The sequence below is a fragment of the Eschrichtius robustus genome, chromosome 7, assembly GCF_028021215.1.
Source record: "Eschrichtius robustus isolate mEscRob2 chromosome 7, mEscRob2.pri, whole genome shotgun sequence".
Taxonomy (NCBI): domain Eukaryota; kingdom Metazoa; phylum Chordata; class Mammalia; order Artiodactyla; family Eschrichtiidae; genus Eschrichtius; species Eschrichtius robustus.
This window is the reverse complement of record NC_090830.1, coordinates 123,276,900-123,300,166: the sequence shown is the minus strand read 5'-3', so window position 1 is coordinate 123,300,166 and position 23,267 is coordinate 123,276,900. Positions and strand designations below refer to the sequence as shown.

At 38.4% G+C, this 23,267-nt stretch overlaps 1 protein-coding gene across 1 annotated transcript in view; it reads right to left on the bottom strand.

Moving 5' to 3' along the window:
* Positions 1–7,178: 7,178 nt before the first annotated feature.
* TDRD1 (tudor domain containing 1) overlaps positions 7,179–23,267 on the bottom strand; it is a 36,316-nt gene continuing 20,227 nt past the window's right edge. Inside the window, exons 14-22 of the mRNA XM_068549053.1 lie at positions 23,038–23,175; positions 19,830–19,940; positions 16,096–16,371; positions 15,478–15,597; positions 11,890–12,006; positions 9,448–9,615; positions 8,046–8,273; positions 7,352–7,398; positions 7,179–7,271 (exon numbers count right to left, since the gene is read on the bottom strand). Coding sequence (XP_068405154.1) covers positions 7,179–7,271; positions 7,352–7,398; positions 8,046–8,273; positions 9,448–9,615; positions 11,890–12,006; positions 15,478–15,597; positions 16,096–16,371; positions 19,830–19,940; positions 23,038–23,175 — 1,298 coding nt within the window. The remainder of the gene's footprint in view (positions 7,272–7,351; positions 7,399–8,045; positions 8,274–9,447; positions 9,616–11,889; positions 12,007–15,477; positions 15,598–16,095; positions 16,372–19,829; positions 19,941–23,037; positions 23,176–23,267) is intronic.

The window sequence follows — 23,267 nt, the reverse complement described above, 5'->3', positions numbered from 1 at the left end:
GGAATTTCACAGCTGACAACCGTCTCCCCAACCTGTTCTGATTGGTTGTTGACAGTTAACCAGCACACCTTTGCCTAAGGAGGTTTACCTTAGAGAAGCTACATTTCAATTCTGGATGCTCCTGACAGTTTTACATCTGTAGTTGGGGGCATTTCACATTTTCATTCCATGATTAAGAAGTAAAAAGGCTGAAACTATAAATACTGGTGGAGATATTGAAACGGAGTAGGACCCTATATGGTCCTTGCCCCCCCATGTCCTCAGCCTGCCTTTTGTCTGTGAAAAAACTTTAGTCAAAGAATAAGTTTAATCAGAGAAGTGAGAAAATGCAGAAACAGAGGAAAACAGTCCAACAAAATAATAATAGTTTAGTCATTAGGCAAATCAAGGACTTCTAGTTCCTCTTCAAGGGCTATAGATAATACTCTGAGCCACATCCTGCGAGCTGATACTGAAACGCCCGCCAGGTGGAAGAAGTGAACTACATGACGACAAGACTGTAGCCACGACATAAGCGGCCACAATTCCGAGAGCTGGCCTCAAAGACATGGGAACAAACCGACCCTGGAACTGAAGATTAACTGTACTTAAAACAATCAAGATGACGCCGATCAGACCACCGCATAACCAAATTCAAGATGACTGTCGGAGCTGCCTGTGCTGTTTCTGCATGCAGCCCCCTCCCTCCGCCTATAAAAGCTCTTGCCCCCTGTCAGCTCGGGGGAGTTGGCCTTTGGACAGGCGTCCGCCCTCCCCCCAGGTTGCCAGCCTCCAAAATAAAGCAAACTTTCCTTTCCACCAACCTTGCCTCTTTATTGGCTTTAGAGTGGCAAGTAGTTGGACCCCTTCTTTTGGTAACAGCATCAGTTGCTTCAAACTCCCTCACATCAAAGGTTAATCACCTGAGCCTTTCGACCACGTATGCGTGGGCGGGGAAAGCAGGTGGTCCAGGCTATGGAGTGTGCTGAGTGGTTGACTAGCAGCAGTAGAGGACTTTAATACAGGGAGAAGCTGGGCAACTACTTTCGTCATCCATGGCAACCCCTCCCTTGTGAAGATTTGTGGAAATTTAAAAAATAGGCACCATGAAGGACCTTCATCCCAAAGGGCTGGTGAGCCCCTTGCTTCCAAGGACTTGCCATATTCATCGTTGTGGCCCCAATGCCCTGTAACTCTACATAGTTAAGTGCCCTTTTAAAATGTCAATGAATTCATGAATTGCCCTATACAGCATGTCTCAGTTGTAAACACACAAGGTATAAAGACAACTTTGAATTCCACGAAGAGATAAAGGGAGACTTTGGCTCCCAGCAATGTGCAGAGGGAGACACCCAGTGCAGTGGAATGACCACCGCTTTGGAGACGAGGTGGTTTGGGGTTCCCCACCCAGCTCTCTTCCCTACTGGCTTTCTCACAAGAGATAAGATGCTGAATTTTGGACTGTTCAGTTTGCTGGACGACAAAATTAAAAGTTGATGGGTATAGTGGTTCCCAAACCTATGGAAGCCCAATTCAAATTCTTTGCATCCACTCCCCCACATGATAAAGCAAGGTGAAGCACATATTTAAAAACCCAGAGGAGGATTCATAATAGAGCCACAAAAGTTGTAGATTTCCCAGAACCCACAGGGCAGCCACTAACCAGAACCCTCTTGCCGAAAAATGAAAGAACAGGAAACAACGCATGTTAAACGGCGAAGAAACCACCCCAGAGGAAACAAAGGGCCTGGTTCTCAAGCACTCCACAGGCAACAAATTAAGCCAGAGCAAAAACTGTGGCGCTAACAGCAGCAAGAGAGAATAAAGGCGTGGCAGGGGGACATAAGGAAAAGAAATACTGCCATCTTGAAGCTAAAGACCCTTAGGTTTGGGGCAGGCACCCATTGTTCTAAGGGTTAAAGCATCTCAACTCTTTAAAACAGTGAGAAAAATTATGCATAAGGTTTTACTGGATTTGCTTTTAGGAAATGTGATGCTTTCTGGCTACATGAGTAAGCATGGAACGTCTACAAAGGCAAAGGCTTGGGTAACATTCAGTCATTCAATCAACATCCAAAACCACATATGCACTCGACTTCAAACTGTCAATACTTCCAAATTTTGTGTCTTCAGTTTTCACATATATGTTCATGCCTTAATGTAAGTATTCACTGAGTGCATTTTGAGAGGAAGCTGGGCGCACCCTTGGAGGCAGCAGAGTAGGCTCTGCCTGACATATGATCAGCCTCACAGTCGGTCTCACTTCCTGGAAGGCTCATGTAACAGGAGGTGGGCACCTGATCATCAAAAGGTTATCACAAGTCTTTAAATACGGCGTCACCTCAGGGTCTCAAGGTAAAAGGAAAGCATAGGAAAATGGCTGAGGCTGGGCAGCTAAAGCCTTAAATGAAACCAATGTTAGGTTATCTGAAAGCTACTGCCAGGATTTGAGAACCTTCCTAGAGAAGTTAGACTGCAGTGCCTGAACGGTAACTTGAACAATGTTCAGGCATAGAAGAAGTGTTAGCAGTTCTATGGGTGAGCCTTCCACGACTCCTGCCCCATGCAAATGGGCAGAAGTCTTAGCCTATGTGAACCTCTCTTTAATTTCAGCAAACAAAACCATCCTACGACTCCTAATGGCACGTTTGGAACCACAGGCTGCCCTCTAATTCATCTGGAAAAACAGAGCAAACAAAAAGCACCCTTGAGATCCTTCTGTTTAACAAGTGAAGCACTGCTTGGGTGCAAGTCTGGCTACAGAAACACCCACAGCGGTGAGTAGCCCAGGTGTCACTCTTTGGCTAATCCCAGAAGAGCTCGATTTGCCAAATCCAGGCAGCAGTCATGTTGGTGATGAGCCCACTAGTTACTCTCTTGGTTTTACTGCTCTGGTCTGGCAGCCTCAAGAGTGGCGGGCGTCACAATGACTTTATTCCTCGCCTCGAATTTGGCAGTTTAAGGCCCTGCTGAGAAGGATCCTCAGGTTTTCTGGAACAAGAGAGCTCGAGTTCAGACTATCACTCACCCTTGTTCACAATTTTGAAACTTTTTCATTTCTAGCGGCCCTAGCAAAAAACATTCTACCAAAAGAAAAAGGCATGTCAAATATGTCCTCTTGCCACACTGCCCCCCCCCACCACCCGTTCACTGCTTAATTCATGGTTAAGAATCTCTTCCCTTGCACAATGGATCTGATTTGTCTCAATATTTGCATGCCCTATGCCAAGGAATATAACTATTTGTTTGATTATATGGTCTCAGGTGTAAGTACTTACCTACGACTGAACTAGGTATTTTGAGGGAACCCCAAGACCGCGATTGGCAGGTGTTGACGGACCACACATGGCCCTACTGAACAAAAAATACGTCACTTACCTCAGTGTCAGGCACACAGCTGGGGCTCAGTAAACATGTGAACTAATGTGAAAGATCAAAAATAAGATCTGGTGGTCCCGTACGAGAATATGAGAATATGCTGCATTAATCCAGAAGACATTTAACCCATCTCTCTACTTGTGAGACTAGCACTATAGATGATGTTAGTTTCTCTTTGGGAACAAGGCAAATAGCTCAACCACCAAATATTATTAAACTCCATTTAATTTAAACTGTTTCTATTCAAACTTCCAGTATGTACCATATGATAAAACCTTGGAATCTGATGAACTTAGATTTTTTTTTAATGTGTTCCATGACTTGCTTCCCTAATTTCCCTTAATAAAAAGGACAATTCTGCGATTCCAGTTTTCATTTGCATTTTCATTGTGATTGGAATTGAACAGGGTATGAACAAACTAAATGTCCAGTGCTCCTAGTATGTGCCAACAAGAAAAGGAAATTAGCAAAATGCTGCTGGCAATAAGAACACAAGGAAAATCTGGCTGTGAAGGAAAAGGACTTTATTGGGCAGCTTAAATTTTTATCTAATAGAAGCACATCAACGTTTGAACAACTTTTAACATGAGGAAAAACTCCACTTAATCGAAGCTGACACACATTACCAGTAAAAAGCAAAAAAAAAAAAAAAAAAGTCAAGTTTCTTCTTTGAGTTGGTGACAACATCTTCTTAGGCTGTCGCAGTCTGATACTTAAATCATGGAAAAATTCCCAAATAGAAACTTACAGGCTGGCAGGAAAGTCAGCTGGCCCATAATTCTGCATATGTGAGTTTAGAGTTTAAGATGACTGTATGTGCTTCCAGAAAAATATATACTCTAACGTAGCTTTTTAACTTAAACTGTTAACTATATTTGTGCTTCAGACAATGTAAATTCTATCTACACTAACAATCTAAGTGGCTACAGATTGGAAAGGTACCTATGGATGGCAGGAGCAGAAAGAGGAACTGCCTTCCGCCCACCTAATGGGTGAGAGCCCAAGGGCAGACTGTGCCCAAAGGCTGAGGGAAACGTCATCCGAATCAAGATGGAGAGAAAGAAGCTGATGACCTCAGAGAGAACAGGATAAGAAGGGCCGAGACCCAAGCAACAACAAACCAAAGGACATTTATTATGTGCAAGAGGCAGATTGTGACAGGGAGAGCAGGGCATATTTTACTATGAACTATATCAAACATACAGAAAAATCCAAAAAATAAAACTCATGTGTCTATCAACTAAATTGATCCAGTATTAACCCAGAGCCATATTTTCTTCAGTATCTTTAAGTAATAAAAAGTTATATGTACACTAGACAGCCCCTATGTATCCCTTCCCACATTCCCACGCACTTGGTATATGAATCTTTTATGCAAGACTTATTTGGGGGAAAGAACTTCGAGGGGAAAAAAATAAAACTACCCAACCTAGACAGAAGAGTGGTAAGCAAACAAAATTAAGGCATAAAATGTCATTAAAGAAAAAGTTTCCAAGAAACAAAGACACAAGATGCGGTACTTTCTCTCCTAAGTCTAGCCTTCGCTACTTCCTTTCTCGTTAAGTGTTGATCTCCAAGAGAGAGTGTTTCTGCAAGAGAAAAATCAACTATCATTATGCCTTATATAAAAACTCAATCACCATGGTTCTTAATTTCTATCTTAAGTAAAAGCAAACCAAATATTCACTTTTAACTGAAATTAAGTCAAATCTGCCGGTTAAAAAAAATTCACCGCCACAGTAACAGTGCTTTATGTCCAGTACAGCTGTCTGTTCTCCCCTTCACAGATATAAAATACAGCCGTTTGCTCTCCTCCAAATATAAAAAATATTTTTATTAACTTGTATGCTGAAATACTTACCGCTTTTGAATAATAGATTACAGAGAGTTTTATGTTCTCATCATCACATCACGCCTAGTTTAGCAATTTTACAATAAAATTACTAACAAATTAAAACAAGTTTCTCCAGAGATGATGAAAACACTGAAACTTTAAGCACATTTTATCTTTCTCTAAGAAGAATAATTTAAACAATTATCCAACTATATTTTCACCACAATGAAGGAAGTATGCTTAAGGAACCATGTGTGTAAGTTTTTCTAGTAACATAACCCCTTAGTTTCTTGCCCTCCAGAACTGATCTAATCTAAAATGATATTGTTGCACAGCTACAGGTAAGCAGCAAACGGCGGTACGGAGAATTCAGCTTGCATCGTAAGACCTACTTTCCAGTCTGTGTGCGTGGTTTTTGGGCAGCCATTTAACCTCCCTGAGCCTTCACCTCCTCATCTATAAAATGAGCCCTACCTTCTTTTAATCTTCCGGGCACTGTGAAGATTAAATATGTGACTATTAAATAATGCACTACTCAAATATAAGGTATTACACTGTATTCAAAGGTAGACAAACTATGTATTTATTCCTGCAGCAGGGGTAAAGCCAGTTCAACCACTACGCTTTAAATCAAGTGGTTTTGTTTTTTTTTTTTTTAAGGTAATGTCTTCAATCTATTTAGAAACAATGGAAAATACAGGTTTCACCTGAAGTTGTGTACCCAAACACACTCAATATTCTTATGCGGAAAAAAGCTTATTGCACACATATAAAGATTAAAGCACATACAGTTAATCAACTTGATTAGAAATATGATGATTTGGCACTAGGACTAAATTCCAGAAGTTCACGTCATTGCATGCTCCTCAATCTATGAAATTTAAATTATCATTAAACTTAAGATTTTAAACTCAAGTATGGTACACAAAACAGCAGTCAGTATTAAAACTTAATGTATTAGAAAGGACTGAAAGTTGTAACTGCAAGTCAGCATTTATTAAAAATAACCCAAAACTTGAAGTAAAATAAATCATCTCAAAATAAATCATGAGAATCAAAACCCTTGATCTTGCATGAATGATATTTACCTTAGAACTTAGCCATACTTTCTTAGAAACAGAAACAAAACAACTGTCCATTATCACGTGGAGAATAGGTTTGACCCCAGTAGGTACCTCCTTGAGAGCTGCTACACCCACAGAGCCCCCGAGAGCAGGAGGACCTCGGGAGCTACTTGCAAATGGTCAGATATAAACTGCATGTTAGCCAGCAAGAGTGCACATACTGAGTAAGTCAAAGATCCTTTGCTTTTAGCTGGAATTCTATCAATTCAAAGTGGCGAGAAGGACAATTTCATTTTGATCAGAAGTTCTAACTGGCTACTGATCACAAAACAATTTCCAAGGGCCACCTTAGAACAAAGGATCCCAAGGCAATATAAAAAAGCAGGGGAACCACTATTCAAAATCCACCAATGTAGTCTTTAAGCACTAGAGTCACCGCAGCCAGAACAGGAAGACTATGTTTTGTTCTGAAATGAACTATACTATCAGTGCAGCCCATTTTCTGTTCTTGGCCTCTTAGAACCGCTTCACAAAAAGGGCTACGTGTTTTTATAGAAGTGCGTACAAGGGAGAGTTAATTTCACTCTAGACACAAAGAATTTCAGGCTAAGCTTGACCTCATGACAATTTTTACAAGTCCCTGCAAATATCATCAAGAGCTGTCTCTATGTCAAACACAGTAAGGAAAGGACGCTGCAACCCGGACAGCCCTGGACTCAGTCCCACTAGCAGTGTCAAAGGGAGCTTACCAAACAAAACCTAGGAAGACAGCAGAAACACTACAGCCAGACCTCAGATCATCAGACTGCAGAATAAAGTACAGCCTCAAAACGGGTGTCACCCCATTAGCTCTGTCATGACAACATGACTGGAGATGTCCTGCTGCGGGTTACACAAGTGCAAAATCATCAAATATAACTTACTTAACTTTTAAACAATTTTTTCATTTCAATAAATTTGTTTTGATTGGTTGGATTGTTTAAGAGGAAGAGAAGAATCTGTTCATGTTTTTCAACCTGAGGGTGAGAAGAAATGGTGTTACTTCATTCCTAAAAATGGTGGGAGGATAATTTCACTTAAAGGAAATTTTACCCACTTGTTTCTGTAGCTCTGTGCAGCAGCAATTCATCCTGTTCACCTTTTCTAAAAGCAAATGCAAAAAGCCATTAGACGACTAGCACTATAAGTAACAGGAAAAACAAAACAAAACAAAACCTGCAGTCTGAACATATACAGATCTGCCCCTCAGGGCAGATCCTTTCCAACTACAAAGGACTTGACCAATTAATTTTTCATTTGGGCTTTATGTTATCTCCTCCTGTCCTGGGTTTTACCAAATGAGTGCCCTTACCTCCGAGGTTTCAGGTCTTTTGCCTATCATACACGGGGTATCTCTTTTTGGTTGAGGGCAGGCCTGCCAAAGCATCATCTTATGAAATAACTAGTAAGATCCATTCTCAAATATGTTGAGTTCTTCTCACTTTGATCAGGATCAAAAGGAAGTTGGAAGCTACTCTGAATGCTTGACATTTCTAAAGCTCTCAGCATCAATTCTATCAACAGTGTCGCTGAGCCTGATCTAAGGAAAATCTGGACTGGGAGGCCTGCTTCCTTCCAGGTGGCTCCTCTGAGGTGGCAACGTGAGTCAGCACCCTGCTGCTGGATTTGTAGAGGAGGATGACAGAGGGAACGTGGCCACAGAGAATAAGGAAAGATCAGGTCAACTAAATTGATTACGCCTGTTCTTGGTTACACTTACATCTGCTATTAATTAGACTTGAAAAAAATACCTTTATTTACAGCACTTTGCTTTTTAGATGTGATCTTTTTCGCCAGACCATACATCACCAGCTTATCAGCCAAATTGATAGTACCATTCTCAGAACACTTCTCAACTGACACTGTGTGGACATTCTTGACAAATCCTTTCACAGAAAGCATTACATCCTGATGCAACATGAAATTTTTCAGTAGCTCTATTATTAACTGAGAACAGCTTCCATTCAATTCCACTGGTCCTGGAAAAAAATTGATTACTAGAGTTAATCTTCAAGTTCCTGAAAGATGATATTTAGATAAATTATCTAAGGATAATAAGCAAAAGGCTCACTGATTTTAGCTAGGTTTAGGTATGCTTTGATGTACTACTGCCGTTGCATTCAAAGAAATCAAACTTAATAAATATTCCTCGATCCCTACTATGTCAAGCATTAATTTAGGTCTAGAAGCCACAAAACAGACAAATGTCTGCCTTTGTGGACTTACATTCTAATGGTAGAAGCAAACAATAATAAATATAATTTTCCAACTCTCCGAGTCAAAACCAAAGCAGACTGTGAGGAAATCAGTGCGTTATTATCTACTGGGACCTCTGGGTAAAGAAATCAGGAGTAAGAATAAAACGCTACTTTAGCATTTTAGTTCCTTTTATTCCAATTCCAACTGAAGGGCTGAATAAATATGCAGATACGGTATGAATAGGAAGGTAGCCCAAAATGGTGCCATTTGAATGTCTCTCGCCTCCGTGACAAAGCAGAAAGACCCCCACGCAAGAGGTCAGATGACTGACCCCAGTTCACCCTGGCCCTGCCACTTAACTAGCTTTGCAACCTGAGGCAAACCCGAATCTCTGAGTCTTGACTCTCTGAAACTAATCTGTAAAACAAAGGTGGAACATATGAACATAATTTTTGTGAGAATGAAAGAACAATAACAGGTATGAGATTTTTTTTGTAATCTCTGCTTGATATTTAGAAATCTGGGCCGTTGCTTAAAATACCCTTTTTTTTTTTAATTTTTAATTTTATTTTTGGCTGCGTTGGGTCTTCATTGCTGCGTGCGGGCTTTCTCTAGTTGCGGTGAGCAGGGGCTACTCTTCGTTGCGGTGCACAGGCTTCTCACTGCGGTGGCTTCTCTTGTTGTGGAGCAGGGGCTCTAGGCGCGCGGGCTTCAGCAGTTGTGGCTCGCGGGCTCTAGAGCGCAGGCTCCGTAGTTGTGGCGCACAGGCTTAGCTGCTCCGCGGCATGTGGGATCTTCCCGGACCAGGACTCGAACCCTGCATTGGCAAGCGGATTCTTAACCACCGCGCCACCAGGGAAGTCCTAAAATACCCATTTGTTTCAGACTTAGTGCTATAAAAGAAAGAAAAAAATCCCACAGACACCCAAATTGGAAAGTGACTTAATTGTCTACCTTCAAGGGAACATTTAATAATTTGGAAAGGAAGCTCCAGGTGGCTGGCAGCGATTGGCTGCACTCTGCAAAGAGGCAGAGTTTCAATGTTTCCATAGTCTGCATAGAGCACTTTCACATCAGCAGCTGATGTCCCCAGAACAATGGCACGGTACCAGAAATCATCACCTGAAAATACAAAGGAATCTCAGGTGAGAAGTTACGTTCAATGATGCCCTCCTCCTTTAAGATGGTTATTCACAGTTACATTTACATCACTTAGAAATTCACACCAAGACTTCTGACTTCACACCAAGGAGTCTAGATTAAATACCAGCATCACATCTACTCCTTGCAGATTCTACTCAAAAGACAGTTACAGGACTAAATAGAAAAAGGCCTAAAACCACAAGGATAGAGAACAAGAGGAAAGACAATGTAATAGTGGAAGGTGGAAAGCAAATACGTCAGTGGAAATGATTTAGCAGAGCTCAACTAAAGCTGGGTGTAAAGAAGCCAAGAAGCATCTCAGTTTGCATCTCAAATCCCCAAGCAATCAAGGCTCAATAATTGATGCTACTCATTCAAAAGTTGGAGCAAAGACGGAGATGAAACGGGGATTGGATAACGGAAGCAGAGTTGCTTTCCCAAGGCATGTTGAATAAACTTTAGTTTATAAACACATTTACACGTAATATCTATTTTTAAAGTTGCTAAAGAGAAAAGATCAGTTTTATGTTTATGTGTTTTAATAACGCTTAGAAAATTCCCCCTTTTCAGGTAACTGCTCCTACCCATGGGCAGAAGACTAGTTTCCTCTCCAGAGAGGACGAACCAGAAAGACTATGGACTGGGGAACGTGAGGCAGAGCAGAGGAGGGAGTTTACAAGAACCCTGTCAGGCAAGCTATGCACTCCAGGCAGGAGACGACCATCTCAAGCAAAAGCACTTCAAGACACAGGCATCAGGAGTTCCCAGTGAAACGGCAGAGCCAGGTCACCCTACAGGAAAGTCCACTAAGCAGACAAGCTCTGCCTGCGCACAAAGGAACTTCCAATTAGCTTCTTAGTGCTTCACCTTACATAAACGAACAGCGAAGGATGACCAGATAGTAGAAGAAAGTCTCTGACATGAAAGAGAAGACCAAAACAAACACGAACTCAAGGAAACAGAGACCCAAAGACGGAGAAGACCATGAAAATTAAAAGAATGATATTAACAGCCTCGGAGAAATGACCTTCCATCCTTAAAGCAAGTACAAGACAGTTATTAAAAACCACACACTTGAGAAACAAAAAAAGCTACTGAAACCAAAAATGTGATATTAAAAATGAAATACGAAAGGCTGGAAGAGAAAACTGAGGAAATATCTTAAAAAAAAAAAAAAAAAAAAAACAGCAAAGGAAATTCAGCAGAAGAGTTTAAGTCCAACATGAGAATACTTGGAGTTCATAAAGGAGCAGGAAATAAAAGAAAGGAATAAAAAAATTCAGGAAAAATTTTCAAAACTGAAGCTCATGAATTTCTAAAGGGCCCACCCACTGGGAACTCAGTACAATGGTGAAAACAAAACCAGTGCTGAGTCACATCATAAAATTCAAAACTTGGGATGAAGAGATTACCAAAAGTTCCAGAAAGGAGGAAAAAAATACGTACAAAGTTTGGAGAACCTGAATGACATCTACCTCTCCACCAGCAACACCCACAATGCCTTCAAAATTTTAAGAGAAAGATGATTTCCAACCTAGAATTCTGTCTATAGGTAAGCTATCAAGTAACTATTAGGGTAGAATAAAGACTTTTTCAAACATGAAAGATAACAATATTTATCTTACATGTACCTTTTCTCAGCTTCTAGAGGATGAGATAGATATACCAAAATATTAAGAGTAAATCAAAAGTAAAGGACCCAGAAAACAAGTTGAGACGAGGGAGGGAGAAATCTAGCCAACAAGGTGCGGTGGGAGAGAAATCCAAGAAACATAGGGGGTTCGTGCTGAAACAATCTCCAGCATGATGGTGAAAGGAAAATTTCAGGATGACAGCTCAGGTCTGGAGGACAAGCAGTCTGGATAAGAGTGGGTCAGAAGGCTGGAGCTGCCTACAATATGATAAAAGTTGATAAAGTACAGGCAGTATTCATGGAGAGAATTTATACCAATGCAGAGAACTGGAGATCATTAGTGAAAGTATATAGAACACGAGTAACAAAAAAGGCTGCAAAAGAAAAATGTAATTATAGTAACTACATGGGTAGGCTGTGAATACTGTTTATGCAAACCTAATAATGTAATACAGAATACTTATCTAAACAAAAATTAAGACACATTCCTACTGGGAAGAAAGAGAGGGAAATTGTAGATCTAGTTGTCATACAAAAGAAGAAGGAAACTAAATACATTTTTAAACTGTAAATCTAAATTTTAAAGTGAACACTGTGTGGGGAATAGAAAAGAATCTTACCTGTGTATCTGGCACAGCACGCATCTCCAATTTTTGGTCTATAGGCCGATCGACTTTTCTGAGCACTGCAATATTCTAACAATTCGGCTGTCAATACACACAGTTTTTCCTGATCTTCTAAAATATATATAGAAAATGTTTTGTGAAGAAATTTTCAATGCTACTATTTATAGAAGTATTTATATAAAAAGGAAAGTCAAATCTAATCACTCAAAAAAGACCCCATATATATTAAAATATACATTTATATTTTTAAAATAGATAAAGCCAAAATAAGATAAAACCACTACTGGTTACCTTGTGGGGAAGGGATGCAAGACTGGGAGGGGGCAAGAAGGAAGCCACTGGGGGGCTAATTTCTTGATCAGGGTGGCTATTCTAGTGTGTTCCTTCTACAAAAACTTGTTCTATTAAGTTGCAGTTTTACGACTGTTCAGTATACTTTTCAGTTAAGTGTGTTACAGTTAATTAAATGAAGCAAAGTACTTCCAGTTCATCATACCATATGTTATGGTCAGGATGCAATAATCCTAAGACCCTGCTTTCCACTATACAGTTTAAAGTTGATTATTCCTAATACTGGAGAATAAATTTAAGAGCAGTTATTGTTATCACAATTCTTGGTTTGACCATTTGAAAAAAAATTTTTTTCATTTTTTTCAGCTTTCAAATACCTGCAAATTATTTTGAATAGCAAACTTGCACTAACTCAGCCTCTGATACTGCAAGAATAAACTTAAATACACTGGGGCTTCCTTGGTGGCGCAGTGGTTAAGAATCCGCCTGCCAATGCAGGGGACATGGGTGCGAGCCCTGGTCCGGGAAGATCCCACATGCCACGGAGCAACAAAGCCCATGCACCACAACTACTGAGCCTGCGCTCTAGAGCCCGCGAGCCACAACTACTGAAGCCTGCGGGTCTAGAGCCTGTGCTCCGCAACAAGAGAAGCCACCGCAACGAGAAGCCCACGCACCGGAACGAAGAGTAGCCCCCGCTCACCTCAACTAGAGAAAGCCCGCGCGCAGCAACAAAGACCCAACGCAGCCAAAAATAAGTAAATAAAATAAATGAATTAAAAAAAAAAAAAACTAAAATACACTGAAGAGATGCCTTCTCTCACACTGAAGAGATGCCTAATGGAAATAAAAACAAAAATAAACAAGTGGGACCTAATGAAACTTCAAAGCTTTTGCACAGCAAAGGAAACCATAAACAAGACGAAAAGACAACCCTCAGAATGGGAGAAAATATTTGCAAATGAATCAACGGACAAAGGATTAATCTCCAAAATATATAAACAGCTCATTCAGCTCAATATTAAAGACACAAACACCCCAATCCAAAAATGGGCAGAAGACCTAAATAGACATTTCTCCAAAGAAGACATACAGGCGGCCACGAAGCACATGAAAAGATGCTCAACATCACTAGTTATTAGAGAAATGCAAATCAAAACTACAATGAGGTATCACCTCACTCCTGTTAGAATGGGCATCATCAGAAAATCTACAAACAACAAATGCTGGAGAGGGTGTGGAGAAAAGGGAACCCTCTTGCACTGTTGGTGGGAATGTAAATTGATACAGCCACTATGGAGAACAGTATGGAGGTTCCTTAAAAAACTAAAAATAGAATTACCATATGACCCAGCAATCCCACTACTGGGCATATACCCAGAGAAAACCGTAATTCAAAAAGACACATGCACCCGAATGTTCATTGCAGCACTATTTACAATAGCCAGGTCATGGAAGCAACCTAAATGCCCATCAACAGACGAATGGATAAAGAAGTTGTGGTACATATCTACAATGGAATATTACTCAGCCATAAAAAGGAACGAAATTGAGTCATTCGTTGAGACGTGGATGGACCTAGAGACTGTCATACAGAGTGAAGTAAGTCAGAAAGAGAAAAACAAATATCGTATATTAATGCATGTATGTGGAACCTAGAAAAATGGTACAGATGAGCCAGTTTGCAGGGCAGAAGTTGAGACACAGATGTAGAGAATGGACATATGGACACCAAGGGGGGAAAACTGCGGTGGGGTGGGGATGGTGGTGTGCTGAATTGGGTGATTGGGATTGACATGTATACACTGATGTGTATAAAATTGATGCCTAATAAGAACCTGCAGTATAAAAAAACAAACAAAACAACTAATACTAAACTTTCATTGGGTTATTTGTATGGAAATATGTTAATATAAATGTTTCAGACATTACATGAAATTTCTAAAAATCTTACATTTGTATTTGTATGGAAATATGTATGGAAATATGTTAATATAAATGTTTCAGACATTACATGAAATTTCTAAAAATCTTATATGTTCTGGTATAATGTTATAAGTAATAATCCTAGTTATTACTTTAAAATGTATATCTCAGAAATAACTAATTTTCTTGTCAACTGCATTATTATGAACTTTCATCAAATCTTTAGCCGTGGCCATTTTTAAGTCTTTTGTCATTTACAGACAGTTCTGGGTGTACTCTGATGATTTTGCAAATATGTTCCTATAAAAGGGTTACATCTTCAAGAAATTCATGGAAAAGACTCTGACAAGTACAGGTTTCTGGTAACTGACTGTACTGCTGAACTGAATGAATAAGCATTTTCAGAACTCTAATGAAAAACTGATGAACTCATAAAAGTGCTAACAAAAGATCAAGATGAAAAAAAAAAATTAATTACATGGGACTGAGTGAACTGATGAGGATGAGTATAATTTTTGTGACTTTCTGTCTGAATTAAAAAAAAAAAAAAAATCCCACAAGGACTCAGAGGCAAAGAATATACAAATCAATTTTCACTGCAAAGTAAAGGAGCTGTTACAGTGGAGGATTACTGGACTGAATGTCAGTATTATGACATAGTATGAGTGTGTTTCATGTTTGGTAATTGCAATCATTGTTGCTTTTGTTGTGGTCATCCATGTACAATGCTTGGTGTCAGTCTATTTATCTCTTGTAAAAATAAAATACAGTGTGTGTGTGTGTGTGTGTGTGTGTGTGTGTGGAAAAAAAAACAACAAACTAAAATACACTGAAGAGATGCCTTAATTGTAATCTTTCACAAAATAAAAAAGGAAAAGGAAAGTCAACATTTATATGCTACTTTTCTTCATGATTAGGGCCCGTGTAAAACATTTCTCTAAGTTTCTAAGATACAGTAACACTGTGATTATAGACTGATTAGGAAGTACTCTTCCAACGTATCTAAAACTGTTTTGGTTCAAATTCTCTTAATGCTTGTAGAAGGTTAGCGTAGTAAGTACAATTCAATACAGACAGTACCTATTTTTAAACAAGAAATTATACAGTAATTAAGGACGTTGCTTTGTTATAAAAAGCTGTAGATGATCAAGACCAGGTGGAGTAGGTGCTGAATGCAGGGCATGTTCACGTTCGTGTTTTTATAATTAAATTTTCCTTAAGTGTTATTATGATCAACTAAAACACTGAGTGAAACAGAAATCATCACCTTCTTCTCCCCATCACTTCCTAAGGAATTCAGGTAAGTTCATTCTACAGTTTAAAAGACCAGCATAAACATGTCTCAAACTTTGTTTGGTTTCTTACCTGGCATTTCATTTGGTAGAGCATAAAACAAGTTTGGGTTTACGATTTCTAATATGTTTGCCTGTACAGCTTTATTAACTGGCAATTCTATTGTCCTCCACTGCTCCGCTGAAGAGGTGGCTGAAAACATATGAAATACAGGTCTCTCATGAAAAAGATAAAATTTAGTATTCTACTGAATACCAACATTCCCAAATTCCCAAAACGAAAATCTGTATTTTCATAAAACAATCTGTTTAATTCGAGGGATTTTGGTGTGCATTACAAAAAAGCTCAATCTATAATAAGAATCCTTAAACTATTACGCTCCTATAGTATATTTCAGTAGTATATTTCCATTTCTGTAGTATATTTAATTCTTAAAATTTACTCAAACTTTAAAGGATACATAGCTGTATGATACAGGTCTGCCTGACAAATAATTACATTAAAAATGAGTACAGTGTTTAATAAAAAAAACCATGTTTCCATAAATATTAAACTAAATTTACCTATTACTAATCTATTTCCACAAAGCATATTTCTACAGGAAAATCATGTCACTTGGAATAGAAAAATTTTCATAGCCTATAAAAGCAAAGGATAACATAAATTTAAATAGCATTTTAAAAATGTTACCTTGAAGCCATGGGGCATCAATCTGAAGACCACATTTATTAATAGGACTGTTTTTCACTAAGTCTTTACATGGTGAACTAGCTTTTAAAACCAGATGTTCCTCAATCAGAACATCAGTAATTATCCTGGGATAAGAAGTGGAAAGATCGGTGAGTTCAATTCCCACTCCATTTTCAGTGATTTCAACCACTCGGGCTTGGAGTTTTATCCCTGTGACACACGTCTGAAATCTTGCTATGGCTTCTCTGGTCCAGTGTTTGTTTCTAGGCTGTATATCTAACAAATAAAACAGCATTAAGAAGAAGTCTGCCCTTAATATGTTTTCTTTGTATTTAATTTTTGATAGTTTGATTAATATGTGTCTTGGCGTGTTTCTCCTTGGATCTATCCTGTATGGGACTTTCTGTGCTTCCTGGACTTGATTAACTATTTCCTTTCCCATATTAGGGAAGTTTTCAACCATAATTCAAAAAGAGTCATGTACCAAAATGTTCATTGCAGCTCTATTTACAATAGCCAGGACATGGAAGCAACCTAAGTGTCCCTCAACAGATGAATGGATAAAGAAGATGTGGCACATATATACAATGGAATATTACTCAGCCATAAAAAGAAACGAAACTGAGTTATTTGTAGTGAGGTGGATGGACCTAGAGTCTGTCATACAGAGTGAAGTAAGTCAGAAAGAGAAAAACAAATACCATATGCCAACACATGTATATGGAATCTAAGAAAAAAAAAAAAAAAAAAGGTCAAGAAGAACCTAAGGGTAAGACGGGAATAAAGACACAGACCTACTAGAGAATGGACTTGAGGATATGGGGAAGGGGAAGGGTAAGCTGGGACAAAGTGAGAGAGTGGCATGGACATATATACACTACCAAACGTAAAATAGCTAGCTAGTGCGAAGCAGCCGCATAGCACAGGGAGATCAGCTCGGTGGTTTGTGACCACCTAGAGGGGTGGGATAGGGAGGGTGGGAGGGAGGGAGACGCAAGAGGGAAGAGACATGGGAACATATGTATATGTATAACTGATTCACTTTGTTATAAAGCAGAAACTAACACACCATTGTAAAGCAATTACACTCCAATAAAGATGTTAAAAAAAAAAACGAAGACTTCTGTGCCCCAAAGCTGCATTTTTTGCCTCAATAATATCCAGGACTGGACCCTTCCCAAGTTTACCATTCAGGTCAGTGATTTTGAATATCTATTCTCAATAATCAATTATATATCTACATCCTCAGTGCCTGAGTTGCAGATAATGCATCTACAAATATACTACTGTTTTAGGAGGCTCAGGATCCGTCTTTACTTTCCTCACTAACGTATCTTCACCTGGCATTTTTCCCAATAGGCAAAAATGGAATTATTATTTCTTTTAGAAGCCACTATGGTTTACATACACAATGATGAGTTATCAACTATTCTGGTAAAAGATGTTAAACATACACTTTCACCTTTGTGGATAGTTTTCCAATGATAATTTCAAAATATCATTTTTAAGTATTTAACCAAAGATTATCTTTCTGGGGTAACTTTGGCTTATACCCTTATTTTCATAACAGTGGTTCTCAAATGTGAGTGTGCATCTGAATTACGCAGAGGGCTTGTGAAAACAGATTTTGGGGCCCCACCCTAGAGTTTCCAATTTAGTAGTAGGTCTTGGGTGGGGACTAAGAATCTGCATTTTTAACAAGTTCTCATGTTGATACTACTGGCTGTGGGGTGGAGGGGTCATATTTTAAGAAACACTGACATAAAACATGGTGATTAAAAAAACAATAATCCAAAACATACCTAGTGCAAAATAAGTAGAAAGAAAACAGGCAAAAGGAAAAATAAAAAGCATCTAATGCTTCTAGACATGACCACTATTAACATTTTGGTATCCAACCTTTCATAATCTTTATGTGCATATGGAAATACACACATGCACATATATACTCATAGTTCTTTTATAAATAAATTTTTATAATAATAAAAATAGTTATAATGTTAGGCACTATTCAGTGCTTTATGCCTTGTATCTCTTTTATTCTTAATGCCTTTTTGAGGAAGGTACCGTTATTTTCCAGATGAGGAAAAGGAAGCACAGAGTTTGAACAGTTTACCTAAGGTCTCACAGCTAGTAGGCAGCAGAGCTGCTTCTGATCTGTCCTCTTGATCACAATGCCACCCTGCATCTCTTTCGTAACTTGCTTCCTTCACTTAAATCATGAACTAGTCTTCACATCAACACATATTTCACATTTTAATGACTGTGTAATAAGAACGAACACTTAATAGAACTTTGAGTGCCAGACCCTGATCTAAACATTCATTTAATAATCTTCACAACAAACCTATGAAATAGGTACTACCACTACCCATTACACAGATCCTCATTTACCCAAGCCTCTACTATTGGCTATTCAGGTTGTTTTGCTATTATTAACAGCAGTGTAATGAATTTCCATGTAGGTGAACTTTGTGAAATCACATGATTATTTCTTTAGGATGAATTATTAGAAGTAAACTTGCTAAGACAAAAGGTAAGAATATTTGAGGCTCTTAAGGAATCCTGCAAAATGTCTTCAAAAGAAAGCGTCGGTTTTCACTCCTATCGTAAGTATAGAAAAGCAGCTGCTTCCTTACTTTGACATCAACACTGAACGTTTTGGCCAGTATCTTTAAATATATGTTTCTAAATTTTATAATATGAAACAGAAAATAACTTACACAAAATATTAAAATTATAAATATATTAATACTGAGAAATTTATGGACTCTAAGTATTAGAAGACAGTTGAGAAAATTTATTACTCTGCACCATACCTACTAGCCAGCACTGTATCCCCTGAAATGGAAGTTTTAAAAATTTGGATGGGATCATTTGGAGTTCATCTGCAGTAACTTCTTCAATGTTTCCATAATCCACAAACTGTACTTTAATGTTTCCATTTGGTAAGATTTCCTTGACTAAAGCACGATACCAATTACCATCACCTAGATTTAACACAAAATTTGTAACATGGAATATTTCCCTTCTATTAAGGTTTGAAATTTTTATCTTGAAAAAGACCATTCTTTGTCTAAAGTAGCTAATATATTTCTCTTTCCAGACAACACCTTTAGTTTTTAATTCAGAAATCCCTAGAAGGAGAATTCTCAAAATTCATTCTTAGAATATCACCAAAGTTTTTATAGCATCACACTTTTACATCTACTATAAAGATTTCACTCATAACCTAACCAATAAGCAGAATATTAAGTGAAGTAAAGACTTAATAAACTTGATCATATTTGTCAAACTGGAAGACTTGTAATATTCTCGCCGCTAATGAGATTGTTTCACTTGTTACTTGGTAAATAATAGAAAAAATAAACAGAAAAACATGCAATGAAATTTAAGGTGTTTCATCAAACATATTTTCAAAATAAACATGCACAGGGTGACCAGAAGAAACAATGAATCTGCAGTGAACAGGTTTCCCATTCTCTAGCTTTTAATATTATCAGAAATTCTGGAAAGAAAAGCATTTGACAAAGTTAGGTAAGAATGTATCATTTGGAGGCTCCTTGTTACAAAGAGAGAAGAAAAAAAACACGGTATTTTAAGCATTCATTTAATTTTGATTATGAAAAATATCTGCTTAAACATCAGGAAGAAAATACCCACTAAAAATGAGGTTTGAATGTCAAGAAATAAAAGATTCTAATATAGTCAATATTGTGCCAACTGCAACTTACCTACAAAAAAAGCACAACAAGGTTGCCCTACTTCTGCCTTAAGATTATTAGGCAACTTCTGCTGGCAATATTCTGCTACCAATTTGTTCAAGTCACTGAGTTTCTTTAGAGCTGAAAACACAATACACATAGTGTTTAATATTTAAAAAGCATGCAGAGTAACAGATTTTCATTTAAAGTTGGAAAGTGTTTTGATGATCATAAAAACCCAGGCACATCCCCAAGCAACTATAAAGTACACCAAATACCTTTCCCTTCTCCTTATTAAGAAATTGGGCAAATAAGTCATTATTTAGTTAATACTCTCAGTAAACCCCATACCAACAATTTTCTGGGCACAGAGCCATGATGATGGCATTGTTGTCAGTATGCTAGAGCATGAGCTTTGCACGTGGACCAGGAAACAGTGCACGAGCCTGCACAGAAAGGAAGTTACATATAAGCCGTCCTGAAGGAGTATATGTAATTACTAAATGGTTGGCACAGATAGTGTCTGCTAAGGACTTTCAGAGAGGTGAGCTCTGTGCGCTAAGGGCTTCATAGAGAAATCTGAAGTATGACTTGTTTGCTAGAAAAGGAGAGGGTATTCCAGAAAAAGAAACGGCTCTGAGGCAAAGTACCAAATTAGGCAGCCAAAAAGCACTTGCTGGGAGCAGTCTGGCAGAGAAGAGGAATGGAAAGGTGAATCACTGGAGAAAAACACCAGAGATGTGCTTGGAAAGATACAGACCATGGAGAGCTTTAAAATGCCAAGTAAAGGGATCTGAACACTATATAAGTAAAAGAAAAATATCTTTTAAATATGTGGCAAAGACCCATTCACAGAAACGGAAATTAAGTTGTATCGAGTTAGAATTGTCACCTTTCAGATTAGTCAAAATAAGAAAGTTTAAGGACACACTGCAGGAAATGGTGTGGGAGAGGGCACTTTCACACACTGACGGTGGAAATCAGCCTGGATGACCTCTTGAGGGCACTCTCTCAAGAGCACAAGCACACATATCCTTTGACTTAATAACTATTGTACAATTTTAGGAATTTGTCTCAAGGATATAGTCTCAGAATAAAATCACAGATTACAAGAATTGTTTTTAGTAATAAATGCTTGTACCCAGGAATCCTTTAGCTATCCGTACCTAGGTTAACTAAATTAGGGTAAACCCACACAGGGGAATACCATGTAACCATGAAAAGGAATGAGGACGTACAGTGATGCGGTGCCCTGGAACAGAAAAGGGACATTACCAGAAATGGAAAAGACATCTAGCAAAACCCAGATAAAGTCTGGAGGTTAGTTCATAGACACTTACCAATGTGGGTCTCTTAAGTTGTAACAAATGTTAACATCTTACATAATTGTGGTACTATAGAGAAAACTAGGGGTATACAGGAACTCTCTGTACTATCTTGGCAACTTTTCTGTAAATCTAAAATTATTCCAAAATTAAAAGTATATTTTAAAAAGGACGGAGGAAACACTATGTGAACTGATATCCAAGACAGAGTGGGAGAAAAAGGCAAAGTGCAAATATTATTTATTTTACCATTTATGCCTACATAAAAAGGAGTATATATATTCATACAAGCATATGTATAGAGTACTTTTGGAAAGATATTAAGAACATTGAGAAAAGGAACTGGAAGGATATTTAGAAATCTGAGAAGAAGAACTGGGAAACTTACTTTTCACTATATTCTCTTTTGTAACTTTAAAATTTGTACCATATGCTTGTACAATCACTTATGAAAATAAGAAAGTGGCAAATATTTAAAAATAGTAGCCTATCTACCAGATGATTCTGTATGAAGGGATGACAAATCTCACAAACTGGGAGCCAGGCAGGAACTTAGTTATCTAGGGTAACATCCTTACTTGACAGAGAGAGAAAACCCAAAACTTAAGAGAGGTTAAAATCAATGATGCTCACCAGAATGGCTCAAGGGAAAAAGACGGAAAATACAAAGTGTTTGCGAGGATGTGGAGCAATTAGAATTCTCAAACCAACAACTGCCATGATCACTTTGGAAACTTTTTAGCATTCATTGATCAGAGCTGAAAATACACATACCCTTTAAGATCTGGCCAGTAATTTCATTCCTAGGTACATGTTCAATGGAAATGCATGTGCGCTAAATTTGTATGAGAATATTCTTACCAACATTTTACAGCTCAGAACTAGAAATAACCCAAATGTCCAACAGTAGAAAGGAACAGTAAATTGCAGACATTCATACAATGGATCACTATGCAGCAACAAAAAACGAGCTACAGCCACACGTGAAAATGATGGTCCAAACTCACAAATGTGAAAAAAAAAAGCAACAAGGGGGCTTCCCTGGTGGTGCAGTGGTTGAGAATCTGCCTGCCAACGCAGGGGACACGGGTTCGAGCCCTGGTCTGGGAAGATCCCACATGCCGCGGAGCAGTTAAGCCCATGAGCCACAACTACTGAGCCTGCGCGTCTGGAACCTGTGCTCTGCAACAAGAGAGGCCGCGACAGTGAGAGGTCCGCGCACCGCGATGAAGAGTGGCCCCCGCTCGCCACAACTAGAGAAAGCCCTTGCACAGAAACGAAGACCCAACACAGCCAAAAATAAAAATAAATAAATAAATTAATTAATTAAAAAAAAAACAAAAAAACACCTCTCATAAGCCATTTAAAAAAAAAAAAAAAAGCAACAAGGCACAGAAGAGGACATATTGTATGATTCCATTTATATAAAGTTCATAAATGGGAAAAACTAATCTATGCTATTATTAGAAGGCAAGATCATATTTACTTCTGAAAGAAAGAAGTGGCAGTGATTGTCAGGAGACTTGAAGGAAACTTCCGGGTTACTGGTAACCAGATATTGGTTATACAAGGTTTTGACTTTGTGATAATTTGTTATGCTGCACTCGTATTTGTGCACTTACCTGTATGTGTGTTGTACGTCAATGAGATCAACAATTAAAATTTTTCAAAAATGAATTTAGGAGACATTCTGTGAAATCTAAGCTGGTTTAAACAGAGACTATTGAAAACAGAAATAATGTCTTACAATGGAATAAAAGGCAACCAAGTAAAACCAAATCTTTCTTGAAAGTACAAATACCCACTTGGCCTTTACTGGAAAGAGAACAGTTTCACCACCCAGTAACAAACTTATCTTGACCTATTATCTATGCCAGTGTACTGTAAAAAGAAATAAATAAGAGTCAACTTACCATCCTCTTTAAGCACATGGCAGTAAAATTCTCCAGGACTATACATCGCACAGACCACAACATCTACTGTCTGATCAACAGCAAGTTCAACCCATGTCCACTCCAACAGACTGACTTCTGCTTCTACACCCGAGGGAACTGTGAAAATAAATGGACGTTTTGCAAAACAAATGGCCAGAGCGGGGAGTTGGAGGCAGGGCTGCTAGAGTCTGCTTTTGAAGAACTGAACG